This window comes from Megalops cyprinoides, chromosome 3 (assembly GCF_013368585.1).
Source record: "Megalops cyprinoides isolate fMegCyp1 chromosome 3, fMegCyp1.pri, whole genome shotgun sequence".
Classification (NCBI taxonomy): domain Eukaryota; kingdom Metazoa; phylum Chordata; class Actinopteri; order Elopiformes; family Megalopidae; genus Megalops; species Megalops cyprinoides.
Window position 1 is genome coordinate 54,510,469 of NC_050585.1, and position 22,500 is coordinate 54,532,968.

The 22,500-nt window shown below is 52.5% G+C and overlaps 1 protein-coding gene across 1 annotated transcript in view; it reads left to right on the forward strand.

The window, feature by feature from the left end:
• Positions 1 to 22,500, forward strand: part of trpc5a (transient receptor potential cation channel, subfamily C, member 5a) — a 47,987-nt gene that overhangs the window by 3,397 nt on the left and 22,090 nt on the right. The window contains exons 2-3 of the mRNA XM_036525560.1: positions 17,828 to 18,230; positions 21,196 to 21,717. Of these exons, the coding sequence (XP_036381453.1) occupies positions 17,844 to 18,230; positions 21,196 to 21,717 (909 nt within the window). The 5' untranslated portion in view covers positions 17,828 to 17,843. The remainder of the gene's footprint in view (positions 1 to 17,827; positions 18,231 to 21,195; positions 21,718 to 22,500) is intronic.

Here is a 22,500-nt window from a genome sequence, read left to right on the forward strand (position 1 = left end):
GTGTGTGTGTGTGTCTCCCGATCAGAGCGTCTGTGTGTGTGTGTGTCTCCCGATCAGAGCGTCTCTGTGTGTGTGTCTCCCGATCAGAGCGACTGTGTGTGTGTGTGTGTGTGTCTCCCGATCAGAGCATCTGTGTGTGTGTGTGTGTGTCTCCCGATCACAGCGTCTCTGTGTGTGTGTGTCTCCCGATCAGAGCGTCTGTGTGTGTGTGTGTCTCCCGATCAGAGCGTCTCTGTGTGGGCGTGTCTCCCGATCAGAGCGTCTCTGTGTGCGTGTCTCCTGATAAGAGCGTCTCTGTGGGTGTGTGTCTCCCGATCAGAGCGTCTCTGTGGGTGTGTCTCCCGATCAGAGCGTCTCTGTGGGTGTGTCTCCCGATCAGAGCGTCTCTGTGGGTGTGTGTCTCCCGATCAGAGCGTCTCTGTGGGTGTGTCTCCCGATCAGAGCGTCTCTGTGGGTGTGTCTCCCGATCAGAGCGTCTCTGTGGGTGTGTGTCTCCCGATCAGAGCGTCTCTGTGGGTGTGTCTCTCCCGATCAGAGCGTCTCTGTGGGTGTGTGTGTCTCCCGATCAGAGCGTCTCTGTGGGTGTGTCTCCCGATCAGAGTGTCTCTGTGGGTGTGTGTCTCCCGATCAGAGCGTCTCTGTGGGTGTGTCTCCCGATCGGAGCGGCTCTGTGGGTGTGTCTCTCCCGATCGGAGCGACTCTGTGGGTGTGTCTCTCTCTCCCAATCAGAGCATCTCTGTGGGTGTGTCGCTCTCCTGATTGGAGGCCATCTCTGTGGGTGTGTGTCTCCCGATCAGAGCGTCTCTGTGGGTGTGTCTCCCGATCGGAGCGGCTCTGTGGGTGTGTCTCTCCCGATCAGAGCGACTCTGTGGGTGTGTCTCTCTCTCCCAATCAGAGCATCTCTGTGGGTGTGTCGCTCTCCTGATTGGAGGCCATCTCTGTGGGTGTGTGTCTCCCGATCAGAGCGTCTCTGTGGGTGTGTCTCCCGATCGGAGCGTCTCTGTGGGTGTGTCTCTCCCGATCAGAGCGACTCTGTGGGTGTGTCTCTCTCCTGATTGGAGGCCGTCTCTGTGGGTGTGTCTCTCTTGGAGGCCGTCTCTGTGGGTGTGTCTCTCTCTCCCAATCAGAGTGTCTCTGTGGGTGTGTCTCTCCCGATCGGAGCGTCTCTGTGGGTGTCTCTCTCTTGATTGGAGGCCGTCTCTGTGGGTGAGTCTCTCTCTTGATTGGAGGCCGTCTCTGTGGGTGAGTCTCTCTCTTGATTGGAGGCCGTCTCTGTGGGTGAGTCTCTCTCTTGATTGGAGGCCGTCTCTGTGGGTGTGTCTCTCTCTTGGAGGCGTCTCTGTGTGTGTGTGTGTGTGTCCGTCTCTCTCCTGATGAAGCTGTCACCGCCGTGCTGGCTCATCACATGACAGATTGAGCTGCATTACGTGTGACAGGAGCAGGCTGTAGCAGATCTCTGATATCATCCTTTAATTAGACATGAGCAACACTCTGTCAGACCCAGTGTGATTGGATAATATTGTCATGGATACGAACATTTTTCTTTTGTTTTTTTTAAGTTGAGTGATAATCTGACTGGTGAGCAGAGTGTTTCTGAGCAGGTCATGTTGTGGCAAACCCAGCGGCCCTGTGCTGGCGATCACACGCAGCCAATGGCAGCAGAGCTGGAGCTGTGGCCTCACAGACAGGCAGGCGGGGGGGTTTCGCAGACAGGCAGGCGGGGGGGGGTGTAGGTGTCTCTCACAGCATAGTAAACATCTCTGTCTCCCTGCAGCCAGCCCTGTGCTGCAGCTCCACTCTCACCCTCTCCCCCCTGAGCGCCTCACGCAGACAGCCCATAATACTGCCCCTGGGCACCCGGTTGCCGCGGTGTCTCACGGTGGTGGGATGGAGTGTGTTTCGCAGAGCAGGGCCCCACAGCCTCGCTGGCTCTGCCTGCCTGCTCCTCCTGCTGCCTCTGCACAATAACCCCATAAACAAGATTAAAACAGGAGCTTCTGCCAGAATCATCAGCTTTACACCCTCAGTTAGCGACCATTTCCCATCTCTACCACTCACACTGCGACAGAGCACACACACACACTCACACACACACTCACACTCACATACCACACACACACACACACACACTCATGCTCACACACACTCACTCACCATACACACACTCACTCACACACACACACTCACACAAACCCACTTACACACACACTCACACACACACTCACCACACACACACACACACACACACACACACACTCACACACACACACACACACACACACACACAATCACACACTCACATACCACACACTCACACACACACACACACACTCACGCTCACACACACATACACACTCACACACACTCACACACACACACACTCACACACACACACACTCACACACACACTCACACTCACACACTCACACACAAACGCTCACACACACTCACACACACATTCACACACACACACTCACTCACACAGTATACTCAGCAGTATACATATCTGAATATGGAGGAGAGTACAGTGAGAGTAACATATGAGTATGGAGGAGAGTACACTGAGAGTAACATATGAGTATGGAGGAGAGTATGCTGGAAGCAACATGGGGATATGTCAGACAGCACACTAAAAGAAGAGGAGGTGAAATAATTAATTTCTTCTTCTCCCTTTTGGGCCATGCAAACTTCACTGTACGTTAAACACATTTTTTCCCTAAAACCACACATGCTTCAGTATGGAAGTCTTGTGACTACATACATTATCAGTAGACTACATGAATAAAATCCGCTAACACGTTACAGTACGTCAGCAGACAACTGTACATATAGAATGTATAAATATATATAACTGAATGGTTTCCTCGTTCATACAGATTGATCTGGTATTGTTGTGCCGCAGAGATGGACAGTTGCTCTGGTGAAATTGCCCTGGGTTGTCAGGCTAATGAGTGCCTGCCATTACCGAGGGAAATTGAATAAATACCTGAAAGGCCACAGCCAAACAGCAGCCATGATTACATCACAGGCTGCTTGCCAGAAGCCCCATGGGGAGACAGGCAGACTCCTGATCCAGAGGGCCATAATCCATTCCGGGTTTTCCTGAACGCGCTCGTACACTGATGAGGCGGTGAATATTGATCTGCATTCTGCAGGGGACTTTAACTCACTCATCCCAACATACTTGGGGGGGGGGGGTTGCAGCATAGAGCTGAGAGGATGTTTTGGGGGTGGGGGTGCCGTTATTCGCTGTTGTCAGAACTACGCCTCACACAGCACAGAACCCCACCGCTGAACTCTGCCTGTAGCAGAGGCACAGGGTGAGCTACAGTGTCCTGTCACACAAACGCTGGGCAGGGCTGGGACAGCCTCACTGAGGATGGGCATGAAACCATCATGTGATCACATATTACATTCTTATTGGTCACCCTGAATGGCCTCTACCTCTGCAGGTGAGTGGCAGGGTGACTTGCTCACGATCCCCGGCTTCCTCTCCCGCTCGGCCGCCGTGTGCACGGATGCTCTGAGCCAGGCTGAAGGCTTCTGAGGGAAACACGCTCCTTCACAGCTGAATTATTAATGCCAGAGAGCCATAAAATAAACATCACTCAAGGGGGAGCAAAGTACTTTATGAGTCTATCAGTTTTCGTTTTGCTTGAGATTTTAATGACTGAGTAAAATTAACGATGGCCTTAATTATTTAAAGTGCTGGTCTGTGCCGGTTGGTTTGGACGGGCGGCCGGAGACGGTGCCCGTCTGTGCCGGCTGGTTTGGAGGGGGGACCTGAGACGGTGCCGGTCTGTGCCGGCTGGTTTGGAGGGGGGACCTGAGACGGTGCAGTAACTGCAGGCGATGAGGGCCCCCCGCCAAAGAATTGGGCTCCGTCCAGTAGACCAATCACTGCACTCCTTTAGAGCGGGGGAGGGGGGGCCTGGAGATCAAAGCTCAGCCGATGACTTCATGTTACAATAGCGGTATAAAGATAGATGAAGATACCCTCTAAACTCACAAACAAGTAATGCATTAAAATGATAATTTCTCTGATTTTCTTTTGCCAAGATGATCTTTGGATCACATTAGCTGACTCTCTCTGTGATAGGCCATGCTTTAGGGGGGTCCTATTGGTCCAGTCATACAATAGCACCTTGTAGGAGACAGAGCATTACGGAAAGTTCACTGGGGAAAAGAATAAAGGCACAGATACAGAGAGGCAAAAAGAGTGAGTGCATGTATTGATGTGTGTGTGTGCGTGTTTGCATACATGTACACCATATTACACTATACTATAGCACACTGCACTAAGCTACACTACACTTCAGCACACCACACTACAGGACACTGCACTGTAATACAGTACTCTACACTACTCTATAGAGCACCACACGAGACTACATCAGGCACTCTGCTTCCCTGGCAACAGCATCAGGACCAGACAGGCTCTTCTCTCAGTGGAGGGGAAAAGATGTCTGTTTCACTGCGGGAAAGTTTGACTGAAATGTGGAAACGGCTGTGGAGAGCTGGACTGCGACAGGAAAAGGAGAGAAATGCATGATGGGAGGGCAGGCTGGGCCGTCATGGCGACGACAGGAAGGACACAGCTCTGGACTCTTCACTGTGAGCGATGTCTCTATAGTGCTGTACACCTGTCAGAACAGAGAGCACACGTCCTCACCTGCCACAGCCAATCCCCTGAGCTGAGACAGACCGAGCCCCCAGGCTCCGCCCCCTGCAGATGACACCCTCATTAATATGCATGAGTGTGGCTGTGACTCTTTGAGTCGGCCCTGGGGGCTGCCGCTAATGAGGGAACGGGGGGGGGGCACCAGCTGGCCTGCACCCCGAAATGGAGCCGCCCCCTAACTGAGATCAAACACAGACCCCGCCACACGCTGACTGTGGGAATGATTCAGCCTCCCAGGTCCCTGTGATGGGGAAAAGCGGGAAAGTGTGCAGAATCTGCACACATACTGAAACAGCCACGCTAACATATTAGCAGAGCATATGCATTATCAGCCCGTTGGACCCCAGTCAGTCATGGACTCACTTCCTTGTTCATTTTTAGTGCAACCACATTAAACACAGGGAAAATCTGGAAAGGAACGAATTCTGATTGCTAATGCTAAAAATTGCTGCTTTTAAAATAACATTAAATGAATTGTACAATAATCCCCTTCCTACAGTACCCTAATAATAATAATAATAATAATAATAATGAACACCTGCCATGTCAGTTATACAGAGTTACAAACTATTCAGAAACTGACATCAGACTAGTTATTATTTATTCAGTTTATTTAGTTAGAGTTAATTTAGGTCTGAGTCATCAAATATTATCCAGGTTTAATATTATGGCTGCTTATGCTGTCTCTTCTAAAAATCTTAATTTAGCAAATTTGATGGCTGAGAGTCCATAGGGGACACTGATCAGATCAGCTGTTTCTGAGATGCTTTTACAGGGACACTGTGGGCAATGGCCAGTGTGGTAGAACAATCTCATAATTAGGAAACACGTGTTGTTATGGTGACAGGAACATATGAGAAGTTGTATACCTCCATGACATACTAGTGATGGACATTTTGGTTATTTTGGACACTGGAGCTCCTCCCACCTTGGGGGAGTCAGTCATCGTCATGCTCTCTCTGTGCTGCTGGTTTTGTTTTGTCCTGCTTCTGTTTGGACCCTCAGTGCTACCCCCTTCTTCCACTGCTTCCAATGATCTGTGAAGGTGAATGTAAAGCTTTAAAGTTCTCTCTGTGTGAGAACAGTCTGAAGCTGAACCACTGACTCGAAAACAAAATTATAATGGAAGTCTGTAAAGCTGTGTGTAAGGAGCCAAAACCAGACCCAAGAGAAGCAAAGGTGAACTCGCTGCCTTTCGGGATCTGATCTGTGATGCCCCGGCAGCCAGAGAGGTGGGTCATTTGGTGCTTATTTTATGTTATTTAAAACAATGGCGCAGAGGTGATGGTCCAGCTCCCTGTGGGGTGTCCGTAAGTGCGACTCCAAAACACAGGGGCCGCAAACCGAGCTTCTTCTGTGAATCCATGAACACCACGTGACTCCAAAATGTACTGAGTCCCAGTGAGGGTGAGCAGCGCATGCAGAAGGACCTGTACTTACGATCCTTACAGCCCCAAACACAGGCTGACTGCAGGTCACGCGTTCCACGGCTGACTGCAGGTCACGCGTTCTGCTTCAGGTTCCAGCTTTTTCTGTGCTTACGATCCTTACAGCCCCAAACACAGGCTGACTGCAGGTCACGCGTTCCTCGGCTGACTGCAGGTCACGCGTTCTGCTTCAGGTTCCAGCTTTTTCTGTGCTTACGATCCTTACAGCCATAAACACAGGCTGACTGCAGGTCACGCGTTCTGCTTCAGGTTCCAGCTTTTTCTGTGCTTACGATCCTTACAGCCCCAAACACAGGCTGACTGCAGGTCACGCGTTCCTCGGCTGACTGCAGGTCACGCGTTCTGCTTCAGGTTCCAGCTTTTTCTGTGCTTACGATCCTTACAGCCCCAAACACAGGCTGACTGCAGGTCACGCGTTCTGCTTCAGGTTCCAGCTTTTTCTGTGCTTACGATCCTTACAGCCCCAAACACAGGCTGACTGCAGGTCACGCGTTCCGCGGCTGACTGCAGGTCACGCGTTCTGCTTCAGGTTCCAGCTTTTTCTGTGCTTACGATCCTTACAGCCCCAAACACAGGCTGACTGCAGGTCACGCGTTCCGCGGCTGACTGCAGGTCACGCGTTCTGCTTCAGGTTCCAGCTTTTTCTGTGCTTACGATCCTTACAGCCCCAAACACAGGCTGACTGCAGGTCACGCGTTCTGCTTCAAGTTCCAGCTTTTTCTGTGCTTACGATCCTTACAGCCCCAAACACAGGCTGATTGCAGGTCACGCGTTCCGCGGCTGACTGCAGGTCACGCGTTCTGCTTCAGGTTCCAGCTTTTTCTGTGCTTACGATCCTTACAGCCCCAAACACAGGCTGACTGCAGGTCACACGTTCCGCGGCTGACTGCAGGTCATGCGTTCCATGGCTGACTGCAGGTCACGCGTTCTGCTTCAGGTTCCAGCTTTTTGTCATGGCTGCTTCCTCTCTCTCCCGGTCAGCGGTTCATCTGAGTATGCAGCTGCCTCTGGCTGTGTGGTGAGGACCAGGTGTGTGTGTGAGTATGAGTGTGTGTGTGAGTGTGTTAGTGTGTGTGAGAGTGTGTGTGTGTGTGAGTGTGTGTGAGTGCGTGTGTGAGTGTGTGTGTGAGTGTGTCTGAGTTTGTGTGTGAGTGAGTGTGAGTATGTGTGTGAGTGTGAGTGCGTGTGTGAGTGTGTGTGAGTGTGTGTGTGAGTGTGTGTGTGTGTGAGTGTGTGTGAGTGTGGGTGTGTGTGTGTATGTGAATGTGTGTGAGTACCTGTGTGAGTGTGTGTGTATGTGAGTGTGTGTGAGTGCGTGTGTGAGTGCGTGTGTGAGTGTGTATGAGTGTGAGTGCGTGAGTGTGTGTGTGAGTGTGAGTGCATGTGTGAGTGTGTGTGAGTGCATGTGTGAGTGTGTGTGAGTGTGAGTGCATGTGTGAGTGTGTGTGAGTGAGTGTGTGTGAGTGTGAGTGTGTGTGTGAGTGTGTGTGAGTGTGTGTGAGTGCGTGTGTGAGTGTGTGTGAGTGCGTGTGTGAGTGTGTGTGAGTGTGAGTGTGTGTGGGAGTGTGTGTGTGAGTGCGTGTGTTAGTGTGTGTGAGTGCGTGTGTGTGTGAGTGTGTGTGTGAGTGTGTGTGAGTGCGTGTGTGTGTGAGTGTGTTAGTGTGTGTGAGTGTGTGTGTGTGCGTGTGTGTGCGTGTGTGTGTGTGTGTGAGTGTGTGTGTGAGTGTGTGTGTGTGTGTGAGTGTGTGTGGGAGTGTGTGTGTGAGTGCGTGTGTTAGTGTGTGTGAGTGCGTGTGTGTGTGAGTGTGTGTGAGTGTGTGTGAGTGCGTGTGTGTGCGTGTGTGTGTGTGTGAGTGTGTGTGTGAGTGTGTGTGTGTGTGTGAGTGTGAGTGTGAGTGTGTGTGTGTGTTAGTGTGTGTGAGTGTGTGTGTGAGTGTGTGTGTGTGTTCCTATCCTAAGAATGATCCTGCTTTTATTGAGGGTTATTGGGTTTCTCTGCTTCAGATACATCCCTGCAGTGCTGCAGCATTTGGGTAGCCTTTGTCTGTGAGTGAGTGTATCAGACAATTCCTATCAGCTAACACACCATCTCAGCACTTCTCTGTGTGAGGAATGCAAGCTTAACGCTCAGCTAACCATTCCAAAGAGGGAGCAATTCTGAATTTGGTGCCAGCAATTCTGACTCTTCAAATACAGGGCAAGAGGCATTTTCAAAATGCATGGTTTGTGGGAAAATTCCATCTTAGGCTTGAGCCAGTGTGGCACAGACAGATGGCACATCGTGCTGTAGCCCTCTGCATCCTGCTCACTGCTACCATGCAGCTGTGCTAAAGGCTGACCTGGGGTCAGTACTGTCCTGCAACAGGAGACTGTGCTCCACTGAATGGAGCTGAATGAGAATCAGCATCACGGTGCAGGACTGAACATCTGGGATCCCAGTATCTCCCCGTGGGACTGGCCCAGCTGCACATGTTCCTGTTTCCAGAGAGAAAGAGAGAGAGAGAGAGAGAGAGAGGGAGAGAGAGAGAGAGAGAGAGAGAGAGAGAAAGGGAGAGAGAGAGGGAAAGGGAGAGGGAGAGAGAGGGAGAGATGGAGAGAGAGAGAGAGGGAGAGAGGGAGAGAGAGAGGGAGAGGGAGAGAGAGGGAGAGAGGGAGAGAGAGAGAGAGAGAGGGAAAGAGAGAGAGAGGGACTAAGAATGAGAGAAAGAGATGGACAGAGAAACAGAGCATGAGCGGGAGAGAGGGGAGAGGAGGAGAGAATGGAAGAAGGAAAGAGGGAGAGAGAAGGAAAGAGAGGAGGTTGAGGGAGAGTGGGGGAGAGGGAAGAAGAGGGAAAGCAATAAAATCAGCTCCGACAGAACTTTAAAACTGGCTGTTTATGGATCAAGAGGCATGCAGGGCAGTTTATGTCATAAAGAAAGGATTCATGCTGAAACGGCAGTTTTGTTAAAATTATTTGAACGCTGAATCAGTCATTTCCATATATAGCAGTGAAGCGCAATAACTGCTTACAGAGCAACATTTTGCTAAATGGGACATAAAATGGCCCACAGAAATACGCATGAGCTCCGTAAAAATATCCCACGAGTACAAAGGAATACTCCCGTCACTGCGTGCAGGCCGGAATCAGGCCAGCACATGCTAATCCAAACTGAAAATGGACTGAAGTTTCTCTCCCCACGGCATTGTGGGATGGATGGCACATGCTCGGAGGTCTCTGATTCTAAATGTGCTGCTGCACCTTTGCTCTGGGTGCCACAGAGGCAGTGACCCCCCTCCCTGTGAGGGAGATCCGAGTCGAGGCTGCAGAACTCCACCACCCCCACTAACCTCACACAGCCTCAGGACAACTCAAACCAAACTATAACGCTGTAAAAACAAACCCACATCCCCCCTCAGAACACACACACAAAAGCACAACATAGACATGAGTGCTATGGGGTCTTTACAAGACAGTGCCCCATGGCAGATTACCCAATCACAGCAAGACCTTACAGCACAGGCTAACACAGGCAGACCTGTCAGCACAGAGAGCCCAGGCTGTGCTCACACTCTCAGTTTCAGGAGGCTGAGCTTTCTCACATGTGACCAATACAGCTAGCAAAGGGAAGTCTGCCTCCCAGAATCACTGTATTCCTCCCAGACTCCCGTAAACGGACTGACAGAGAGGAGCTGTGCTGTGCTGGGAGCTGAGGCAGTGGCTGCTGTTACAGCCGGACGGACGGGGGTCTCACTGTACCCCGTTACAGCCGGACGGACGGGGGTCTCACTGTACCCCGTTACAGCCGGACGGACGGGGGACTCACTGTACCCCATTACAGCCGGACGGACGGGGGTCTCACTGTACCCCATTACAGCCGGACGGACGGGGGACTCACTGTACCCCGTTACAGCCGGACGGACGGGGGTCTCACTGTACCCCGTTACAGCCGGACGGACGGGGGACTCACTGTACCCCCTTACAGCCGGACGGACGGGGGTCTCACTGTACCCCGTTACAGCCGGACGGACGGGGGTCTCACTGTACCCCGTTACAGCCGGACGGACGGGGGACTCACTGTACCCCATTACAGCCGGACGGACGGGGGACTCACTGTACCCCATTACAGCCGGACGGACGGGGGTCTCACTGTACCCCGTTACAGCCGGACGGACGGGGGTCTCACTGTACCCCGTTACAGCCGGACGGACGGGGGACTCACTGTACCCCATTACAGCCGGACGGACGGGGGTCTCACTGTACCCTGCACATCCCATTTACTCCAACATGCACCACTGCAAAATGCTATGCTTATTTATGCATTATTTTACTATATTTATTTATTGTATTTCATGCCAACAAAGCATTTTAAAATGTGAGCATGAGAGAGACAGAGCATGAGTCAGAGACAGACGGAGATACAGAGACGGGGGTGAGGGGGGGGGGGGTGCAGACGCTGGGTGGGGTATCATCCTGTGCAGTGTCTCTGTGTGCGACAGCGTTTCTCTTTTGCCTGTCTCCCATCCCAACCTCACATCACCCCTTCAGCGTCTGCTTCTCTTCCCAGGATGCAAAGTGGCTTACATGACAGGATTTATTCCCAGCTGCAGACCCTATAAGACCCACCCCCTGCCTCTTTCAGAACAAAACAAGACAACGTCTCTCTGTATACCGCCCTCTCTCTCCCTCGGAGTGAAATGCAGATTGCGTTATTGATGTGACTACAATGTTCAGTGTTGCTAATGCAGGGTAACATAAAGGTGATATATATGATACAATATCAGAAACATATTGATATAAGTATTTTAGCAGAATAATGCGCAGAGAGAGTAAATGTAAAGAGAAGGGCAGCAGGGGTGGGTGTGATACCTCGGCTGAGCCAGTGTGCCTCGGGTGTCCTCTCCCTCCTCCTGAGTTTACTTACACCGATAAGGCTGAGCACATAGCGCTGCTCCCAATCCCAGCCGAGATGCAGCGTGTGAGAGACATTCTGGGCTGTAATTACATGGCTGGTGCTCAGATGAGTGGCCACCACATGGCTCACATCGCTCCGAGGCGTTGGTGTCTCCAGTGCCCCCTCTGACCAGCAGAGGAACTGTTTCCCATCCCGTCAACCCCCTCCAGGTGCCACCTGCCTGTCCAGCGCCCCCCCATCGACCCGACAGCCCCCCCCGACACCACAGCACCCCCCCACTGACCTGACAGCGCCCCCCAGACCTGACAGCGCCCCCCCCGACACCAAAGCTCCCCCCCACTGACCTGACAGCGCCCCCCACCGACCTGACAACTCCCCCCCCCGCCTTGACAGCGCCCCCCCCCGACCTGACAGCGCCCCCCCCCCCCCCCCCCCCCCCGCCAACCTGACAGCCCCCCCCCCGACTTGACAGCCCCCCCCCGACCTGACAGCGCCCCCCCCCCCCCCCCCCCAACCTGACAGGGCCCCCCCTCCCACCGACCTGACAGGGCCCCACCGACCTGACAGCGCCCCCCCCCCCCCCCCCCCCCCCTTAACCTGACAGCGCCCCCCCCCCCCCCCCCCCCCAACCTGACAGGGCCCCCCCTCCCACCAACCTGACAGCGCCCCCCCCCCCCCCGACCTGACAGGGCCCCCCCTCCCACCAACCTGACAGCGCCCCCCCCCCCCCCGACCTGACAGCGCCCCCCCCCCCAACCTCACAGCCCCCCCCCGACCTGACAGCCCCCCCACCCCGACCTGACAGACCCCCCCCCCCCACCTGACATCCCTCCCCCCCGACCTGACAGCTCTCTGCTTTCAGCTGCAGAACGCCATACCGTTTCTGTGCTCAAATTCCTCACACTGTTTTGTTAGACTTAACAAAAAATGTCCAAACTAAACCTTTAGTTAATCAAGCTCAGTCTTGATTTCATGAAATTTCCTTGTGATTTACAAATCAGCATTTTCCCCCGATGGTCTGGAATCCTAACTGAGCACATACTCAGCCAAGCTTTGCTGTGATTACGTGTTCAGTCACAGTGACCACAATCAGTCAAACCATAGATGCAGTCACAGTGAACACAGTCACAGTTAAATCATAGATACAGTGACGGTGATCACAGTCACAGTCAGTTAAACCACAAATACAGTCATTTTATGCACCAGTTTAAGTGAGCTGGGGGGGAGATCTGACAAACCCACAACTGCCAATCACAGACTTCAGAAGGGAAAAAAACTCATTTTTATAATTCCTTCAACTGTCTATGATCCACGCCTGTTCTTCATAACAACAGCAGCCAAAATCATTCAAATCTAACACCAGGGCTTTAGAAAATAGAAGAAATTAATTGCATACACTCTGTCAGACTCAGAGTGGGGTCCCTCTCAGGATACAGCTTTGGATAAAGCTTCAGGGGAGCACTGAGGTCTTCTGAGGGCTCCCTGTAAATGCTACTTCCAATCCACTGTGCAGCATCAAAGGTGAAAATGCCCTGTAGGTACTGCTCGCACAACCTGCACCAGGTCACCACTGTTCCCTTTCACAAGCGAGTGCACCAGGTCACCACTGTTCCCTTTCACAAGCGAGTGCACCAGGTCACCACTGTTCCCATTCACACGCAAGTGCACCAGGTCACCACTGTTCCCATTCACACGCAAGTGCACCAGGTCACCACTGTTCCTTTTCACAAGCGAGTGCACCAGGTCACCACTGTTCCCATTCACACGCAAGTGCACCAGGTCACCACTGTTCCCATTCACTAGCGAGTGCACCAGGTCACCACTGTTCCCATTCACTAGCGAGTGCAGGGTCTCAGCAGCTTGGTTTCACCAGCGAGTCGGAGATCACCATTGCTCGGTTTCACTGTTGCCTTCCTCCCTCGGCATTTCGACGCCACAGAGGAAGAAAGGCAGACGAATGCAGAGTGCTGGGTGCTGGCAGCGCTGTGAACAGACCTACCTGTATGCAGCTGTGTGGATGAGCACAGGGGAGGCCACACAGGGGAGGCCACACAGGGGAGGCCACGCAGGGGAGGCCACACAGGTGAGGCCACACAGGGGAGGCCACGCAGGGGAGGCCACACAGGTGAGGCCACGCAGGGGAGGCCACACAGGGGAGGCCACACAGGTGAGGCCACGCAGGGGAGGCCACACAGGTGAGGCCACACAGGGGAGGCCACACAGGTGAGGCCACGCAGGGGAGGCCACACAGGTGAGGCCACACAGGTGAGGCCACACAGGGGAGGCCACACAGGTGAGGCCACGCAGGGGAGGCCACACAGGTGAGGCCACACAGGGGAGGCCACACAGGTGAGGCCACTCTCACTGGCTTCAGTATGTGGCTTTTCCGTTTGTTGTCCCCCGGTGGTGGAATGAACATCTACATCTCATCCGTTCTGCTGAGTCCCTCTCAAGAAACATCTGAAGACACAGCTCTTCCACTCTAACCTGAGTGCCTGAAACACTTCCCCCTATCTCCTACTAAACTATATTAAAAAATGTAATGGTTTGGCTGTAATAGTTTAACGTACTCTTTGGCTTTACCTGCAGTTTTGTAGCTTTACTGGCTGACCTTTGGAACTTTGCCATGCAGCACTTCTAATATTGTTGACTCTGTATGGTTTTTTGCTTGTGTTGTATTGCACCTCCCTTGTACGTAGCTTTGGATAAAAGCTTCTGCCAAATGAATACATGTAAATGTCATGAAAATGTCTATACTGCCCTGAGAGTGTGCGGCTGGGATCAGACATCCTGCACTCTTTCACACACGTTTTCACACATTGCCCTGCTATTTACATCTAACATATTTACCCCGATTCAATTTAACTAAATGATCAATGTCACCTGACACTGTTAATCCCCTCATTCGCATAAAGTAATCTTGTCTGATTTCAGTTACCCTTCGGAAGGCGCTGTTCTTCCGCTGACATCCGGGAGCATTAGTGCTATCTCTGCGAGATTACAAGAGACATTAAAGCAAGATGCTTGTCAGGTTGAGTCACTGTAGGCCAGCGCTGTCACATAAATGTTCTGTATGTTTTTAATACATTGTAAAAGGCTTAAATATTTTACCACAGGGATGGAACATGTTGTTATAGCAGTAGGCATAATTTCACACTCCATAAAAGGCGTGTACGCGATCACATGTCAAAGATGCACGTATTAGTAGTTTAGAATTACTGTTTTATATACCCCCAGACCCGAGAGATTATTAAACACATGACCGCTGTCTGCTGTGCGGTGCGTCTGCGGTGCAATTTACGGTTACAGGCAAGTCACTGCTGCACCCAGCGATCATACAGACCTGCATGATCGTATGTGAACATGTTGCTCGTGTCCGTGCCACTCCCGCGCACTTCAGAGCTGAATAGATGTAAATAAGCCGTGCAGGCAGGTCAGTGTTGAACGCAGCTCAGTCAGTATCACACAGACTCGGTCTGTTAGAGGAAAAACTGTCTGTTTCCATTAGAACATGGAGTGAATCTACCGAAATGCGCTTTGAAAGGGTGCGCATTATCAGCGTAACAGTGTAGCATTAAAACGCCAGACTGCCGGAAAAATCCAGACGCATAAAAAGCAGAGCTGAATTTCCGTGGAAATGCTGAGAGGAGACAGGCTGGAGAGGGGGCTGAATTCGTTTTAAAAAGTAATATAGCAAAATAATTCTGCGCACTGCTGTTTTCCTTAATGGCCCTGTCACCGAGGTAAATTCACCGAATCCTTAATATGCGGCGTAATTCTCTCCGAAAATTAACGTAATCAATCTTTTCCCCCATTATAACCGACACGAAACCAACAGCATCAACCGATCTTGGCTTGAAGATAAATCTGCGCTGGATAAAAAGAGGCGCTTAGAAACGATGCAGCGCATGATCAAGCAACGCGAAACACACCCTGCAGGAGTACGCGTCTTTCTACTACTTTGAACAGATTCGTTCACCTGTAATACGTGCGTGCAGTTTCAGCTGCATTCTGTGCATAGTAACATTTCTTTCCCTTCTAATGTTTTTGTACATTTTGACAGTCATTCCTGTGGTGCGCTGTTGCGTTTCTGGCCTTAATTAGGCCGGGCTGTGCAGAGAATCATCTGCTGCGGCCGGGCTTTGTCCCCGGCGCGTCCCCCTGTAGCTTCCCTGAGGTCAGCCACGGCTGCTGTTTCCCTGTGCTTCACCGTCTGCGGGTGTTTCTCCTCCGCACAATGCGACTTTGCGCTCGCGCTCATGCTGGGTACTTGGCGAAATATTAATAATATTAATAATATTCTTTCTTTCTTATTTTCGCGTTGTCTGCCCCCTCCGTTTCGTCAGTGATGGCTGGGGTTGTGCTCAAAGGCAGTTCAAAGGCAAGCGCATAAAGAGCCCCTGCCGCCATCTGTTGAAACAGGCCCGGTGAAGAACTCTATTAGCAAAACAGCCAATATATAAATACGTACACAAGAATTTATATTTATATGAATCAGCAATGTATACATATCTGATTATGTATACAAATAACAGATGTGCTATAGGTTGTTTGTGTTGTTTGAGTTGCTGGTAGCAGTGCTGGAAGACGTGGCGGATTCATTAAGATGCGCGTTGCAGATGGGCTGTAACGAGGACAGAGAAGGGCCGGATGACACATTCTGCTGCGCTCCTCCGAGCGGCTCCAGCTCTCTCATTCTCACGTGTAGAGCCGTGTATGTCCTCCTCTCAAAGCCAGCTTCAGGCAGGGACGACTCAACCGTCGCGTCCACGGCGACGGAGATGTTCTTTGGTTAGTGAATTAGCGCCAGAGCACCGGGCCGGAACGTTAGCGGTTTCACCAGATGCCAAGAATAAATGGAATTCAAACGCAAAGTAAACCATGGCGGCGCTAACTCATGTCAGGAGGTGTTTTATGTTGCAAGCCGGGTCATGTCTGTAAGTGTGTCTGTATGTTATTGTGTATGTGTGTGTGAGAGAGTTTCTGTGTATGTGAGTATTTGTGTGTGGTTGTGTGTATATGTTTGCATGTGTGAAAGTGTGTGTGCGTGTATGTGTGTGTGTGTGAGAGAGACAGAGATAGGGGTCACTGGAGGGTAGAATCTCAGCAGCCGCCATGCTGCTGTCAGGGTGCTGTAGTTCTGCTGTTGCCATGGATACTCCCTATGCCTTCAGTCATGACTAAGTGGCAGCAGAGTGGTGCAGGGAGAGAGCAGGAGGCACAGGCTCCTCCGCAGCTCGGACAGCGATGCGTTTGGCCTCCCGGCTCAAAATGAACAGCAGCACAGAAACGGCCTTTAATTGGACCATTTATCCTGCTAGCATTTACAGCACTGAGCTCTGCTCTGCCACAGGTAAACCCAGCACAGCGTCGCTGTCAGGACGCGGCTGCAGCCCTCGCTGTCACCGCCGTTCACACTCAAATGAGGGCAATTAAAAAGCTTCATGTTGTGTAACAAATTCAATTAATGCTCATTTCTTAATTACCTATCCTTTAATTAAGAAGGAGAGTGCAGGGGGATGGGGTGGAGGAGTGCTTGTGAGGAAAATAACAACTGAAGAGGAGAGAGGGGATCATGTGATCATGCGATCATGTGATCCACAGGCTGCTGGGAAGGGCCTTGCAGGATCTACCTGCAGGTCTTATGCTGCATGGAAATACCCTGTTACATGATCATTTACAGTGTCACATGATCTCTTACAGATTGTCAGGTGATTTACAGGATCTAGGCTGCGTTTCTGCCCTGAATCCCTACATGGAAAACATAAATGCAAATTAGAGCTCTGATAAAAGTAATGAAAAAAGCATGACTTGCAGGCAGATGAAAAACTGCACAAACTTCCACAGGCGCTGTGGAAACTGCAGCGCTGAGCAGATTGCCTGGGGCTGACGGAGCTCTTTGCTGAAACGCTGCAGTGATTGATTAAAGTGCAGAGGCCTGCTGCTGCCATTAGCACAATACTGCTTGCTTTCTCACCGACTCCACAGCCATATTCTGCAGAAGACATTCACTCAACCGGTCGCATGAATATTTGTGAAAACAAATCAAACTGTAAAGATTTAAATACAATTTCTAAATGAACCATCAAATATGTAGTCAGGAGAATGGAGACTAATGCTGACTGAAATTCTGTTCTGCTCTCATTGCTCATCTGTGCCCTCCCCCTCCCCCTCTCTCTCCCCCTCCTCTCTCTCTCTCCCTCTCCCTCCCCCTCCTCTCTCCCTCTCTCTCCCTCCCTCTCCCTCCCTCTCTCTCTCTCCCTCTCTCTCCCTCTCCCTCTCTCTCTCTCCCTCTCCCTCCCCCTCCTCTCTCCCTCTCTCTCCCTCTCTCTCCCTCCCTCTCTCTCTCTCCCTCTCTCTCCCTCTCCCTCTCTCTCTCTCTCTCTCTCCCTCTCCCTCTCCCTCTCTCTCCCTCTCTCTCCTCCTCTCTCCCTCTCTCGCCCTCTCTCTCCCTCTCTCTCTCTCTCTCTCTCTCTCTCTCCCCCTCCCTCCCTCTCCCTCTCCCTCTCTCTCCCCCTCTCCCCCTCCTCTCTCCCTCTCTCTCCCTCTCTCTCCCTCCCTCTCTCCCCCCTCTCCCTCTCCCTCTCTCCCTCTCTCTCTGCCTCCCTCTCTCTCTCTCCCCCTCTCTCCCTCTCTCTCCCTCCCTCTCCCCCTCTCTCCCTCTCCCTCTCCCTCTCTCTCCCTCTCTCTCCCCTCCTCTCTCCCTCTCTCCCTCTCCCTCTCTCTCTCTCTCTCCCTCTCGCCCTCTCTCTCCCTCTCCCTCTCTCCCCCCACTCTACTTCCTCCTCTAACTCCCCCCCCAGTCACCCCACTGCACAGATGAATCCCATGGCACAGCTGTACTACAAGAAGGTGAGCTACTCGCCGTACCGCGACCGCATCCCGCTGCAGATCGTGCGGGCGGAGGCGGAGCTGTCGGCGGAGGAGAAGGCGTACCTGACGGCGGTGGAGAAGGGCGACTACGCTGGAGTCAAGCATGCCTTGCAGGAGGCCGAGATCTACTACAACATCAATGTGAACTGCATGGACCCGCTGGGCCGCAGTGCGCTGCTCATCGCCATCGAGAACGAGAACCTGGAGGTGATGGAGCTGCTGCTGAACCACGGCGTGCACGTGGGCGACGCCCTGCTCTACGCCATCCGCAAGGAGGTGGTGGGAGCTGTGGAGCTGCTTCTCTCACACCGCCGCCCTAGTGGAGAGAAGCAGGTGAGACACACGGCACAGCGCAAGCCAGAGAGGCAGGGACTCACTGCTGAGAGTGAAGTTCTATCCAGGGATGAATTTGGCCTTATTAGTGACGGTGACATTCTGACTAGCAACCTATTTTTTGAATTGGTGACATTCATTTTCTTACTGGTGAAACAGTTTTCTTAGTACTTGCATTGAAGTTCCTCCTAGTCATGTAGATTTTCTCACCAGTGGCAATTTCGTTCTCACTAGTGACAGTTTTTCCTCACACCTGCCTTTTATTGTCTTACTAGTAACAGTTTCCTGAATGTGACAGTTTTCTTTTTACTATTTGGCACCAGTGTTCTCACTTATGAAGGTACAGTTCTTTCTAGTGACATAAATTTTCTTGCACGTTAAAATGATAATAAGCAAGAAAACCTTTGAATATTCCATCCACACTCTTCTCTTGTCTAAAGCAGGGTGCAAGTGATGCTTTGCCTACCTTTCACTGAAGGCCTTCTCCATATTGGTTTGGCTGTTTAACTCAGAGTCCAGATGCCAGCAGATATGGCAGGAGTAATACGCTCTCTGCTTTACTGAGTGTTAGGGCGTTCTGCCGGACACCCCGCGCAGAGACAGAGCTGAGAGTCAGAGCTGAGAGTCAGAGCTGAGAGACAGACAGAGCTGAGAGTCAGAGCTGAGAGTCAGAGCTGAGAGTCAGAGCTGAGAGACAGAGCTGAGAGTCAGAGCTGAGAGACAGAGCGTTTCCCCTGTCCAGGCGTCTCAGGCTCAGAGAGAGAGGCGTGTGGGACAGGACGAGGAATGTAGACTGGTGAGGCAGCCATGATGGAGACACACGCGTCTCACACCGGACAGTTTTGTTTTTTCTGGTCAGTGACTGTGCTGAATCGTATACAGTGCCAGTTACCATGGGACATTGGGAAACGATAACTGTGAGTCAAATTATTATTTAACATTTCAGGACACTGACTGTTCCGCTATATTGTAAAATGCAAAGCACTTATAATTCTCTGTAATGCATATGCAATGTCTTGTTCTGTAGTTTAAAATTTTATCTTAGAATATCTGATAAATTTATCTGAGTGAAATGAATATGGTGGGTGTATCCACGATGTAGAGAGGGTTCTTATCCCGTCTGCACATTGTGTGTGCTGGTTAACCGATGCGTTTCTCTCCGGTCAGTAACGACTTCCCCCGCTGTGCACAGCTCTCCTGCTTTCCTCATGGACACACCTGGGACTGTCACCACATGCTGTCATGCTGTCATTCAAACCCAGAGAAGCCTACTGTGCCAGTGCACCTGGGGGCTGAGGAGAGTGTGCTGGCCCACGTACCGAGTGCACACACAGCTGTGAGGCCCACGTACCGAGTGCACACACAGCTGTGAGGCCCACGTACCGAGTGCACACACAGCTGTGAGGCCCATGTACCGAGTGCACACACAGCTGTGAGGCCCACGTACCGAGTACACACACAGCTGTGAGGCCCACGTACCGAGTGCACACACACCTGTGAGGCCCACGTACAGACTGCACACACACCTGTGAGGCCCACATACCGAGCGCAGACACAGCTGTGAGGCCTACGTACCGACTGCACACACAGCTGTGAGGCCCACGTACCGAGTGCACACACACCTGTGAGGCCCACGTACAGACTGCACACACAGCTGTGAGGCCCACGTACCGAGTGCACACACACCTGTGAGGCCCACGTACCGAGTGCACACACACCTGTGAGGCCCACGTACCGAGTGCACACACACCTGTGAGGCCCACGTACAGACTGCACACACAGCTGTGAGGCCCACGTACCGAGTGCACACACACCTGTGAGGCCCACGTACCGAGTGCACACACACCTGTGAGGCCCACGTACCGAGTGCACACACACCTGTCAGGCTGGTGGGTCGCCTGTGAGAGTTGGGATTCTGTAAGGGAAGATTTGCCATTTTTCTTCTTGTAGGTTTTGTGTTGACAGCATGCATGTAGGTTGGGCCTTTTCCCCCTATATTGAGCATAGCTTTAGGTTCCCTGGGATACATGAATACTTTCACTCACGTTGAGGAAATACGGGATTGTTATGCGCTGGAGTGTAGCCGAAATTATTCACCTGATGGATGAAGACTTGGGAAAAGAACTGAGGTTGTGTGTTGATGCTGGATCCTAATTTCCAGATCTGAGAATAAAATATAAACAGCAAGCCATACTGTTCCATCAGGTTAAAACTGATTTTTAAAGGGAATCAGATCTGTATTTCAGTGTAGAGGGACTTAGTGTGGCCTCGGGTTCAGGCCTCTCTCAGCCTCCTCAGATCGAGACCCTGTACAAGTCCATCAGAATCGATTTTCTCCCCATGAGGCCTTGTAGCGGTTTCTCCTGGAGATGAACAGGGGCTACAGGGAATTCTTTTATGTCGTTGTGGAAAGTAAGCGGAGAAGAAAAGGAGATCAGAGGTGCAGCAATAGCAGGTTTTCGCTTTGAAGTTTGTGAGAAAAAAGAGCTGAGACTTTTCCCGTTTAGACACAGGCTACAATTCTGAGACCTGTCTCCCGACTTGCTTTGTTCTGACTGGCCGGATTGCCTGGAGGAAGCAGACAGCCGCACGGAGCAGCGGGCTGTATGCAGGGACAGGTGAAATCACTGTGGTTTAATATTTCATAAAAGTTTCATCAAAACCACAGCCTCACAGCGAAGGAACGGATGCACAAATGTTCATACCAAAGCAGGTGTTCAGCTCTGGCTCTGTTGCTCCCTGTGAAATTAAATTTGAAGAAGTGTCACTAGCAGCACACACTTGCTGTTGAGTAAAAGCCTGATGTGGAAACTGCTGGAGTTTGATCCCTCTGCCTCCCTCACCTTTCCTTCATCTCTTTTTCCTCTCTGTCTCCCTATTTTCCCCTTCTTCTTCTTTTCCCCTTCTTCATCTTTCTCTTCCTCTTCCTCATTCTCTCATTTCCTCTCTCTCTCTCCGTCCCCAGGTGCCATCCCTGATGATGGACAGTCAGTTTTCGGAGTTCACCCCTGACATCACCCCCATCATGCTGGCCGCCCACACTAATAACTATGAGATCATCAAGCTGCTGGTGCAGCGCAAGGTGACGATTCCGCGGCCGCACCAGATCCGCTGCGACTGCGTGGAGTGCGTGTCCAGCTCCGAGGTGGACAGTCTGCGCCACTCCCGCTCACGCCTCAACATCTACAAGACGCTGGCCAGCCCCTCGCTCATTGCGCTGTCCAGCGAGGACCCCATACTCACCTCCTTCCGGCTGGGCTGGGAGCTGAAGGAGCTCAGCAAGGTGGAGAACGAGTTCAAGCAGGAGTACGAGGAGCTGTCGCAGCAGTGCAAGCGCTTCGCCAAGGACCTGCTGGACCAGGCGCGCAGCTCTCGCGAGCTGGAGATCATCCTCAATCACCGCGACGACCAGAGTGAGGAGCTGGACCCGCGCGAGTGCCACGACCTCGCCAAGCTCAAGCTCGCCATCAAGTACCACCAGAAAGAGGTACGAGCAGGCAGGGCTGCACCTGCACACCTGGCCGACCACACACCCACACGCAGCTCACCTGCACACCTGGCCGACCACACACCCACACGCAGCTCACCTGCCCCACCTGGCCGACCACACACCCACACGCAGCTCACCTGCCCCACCTGGCCGACCACACACCCACACGCAGCTCACCTGCCCCACCTGGCCGACCACACACCCACACGCAGCTCACCTGCCCCACTTGGCCGACCACACACCCACACGCAGCTCACCTGCCCCACCTGGCCGACCACACACCCACACGCAGCTCACCTGCCCCACCTGGCCGACCACACACCCACACGCAGCTCACCTGCCCCACCTGGCCGACCACACACCCACACGCAGCTCACCTGCCCCACCTGGCCGACCACACACCCACACGCAGCTCACCTGCCCCACTTGGCCGACCACACACCCACACGCAGCTCACCTGCCCCACCTGGCCGACCACACACCCACACGCAGCTCACCTGCCCCACTTGGCCGACCACACACCCACACACAGCTCACCTGCCCCACCTGGCCGACCACACACCCACACACAGCTCACCTGCCCCACCTGGCCGACCACACACCCACACACAGCTCACCTGCCCCACCTGGCCGACCACACACCCACACACAGCTCACCTGCCCCACCTGGCCGAAAGCATACCCACACACAGCTCACCTGCCCCACCTGGCCGACCACACACCCACACACAGTTCACCTGCCCCACCTGGCCAACCACACACCCACACGCAGCTCACCTG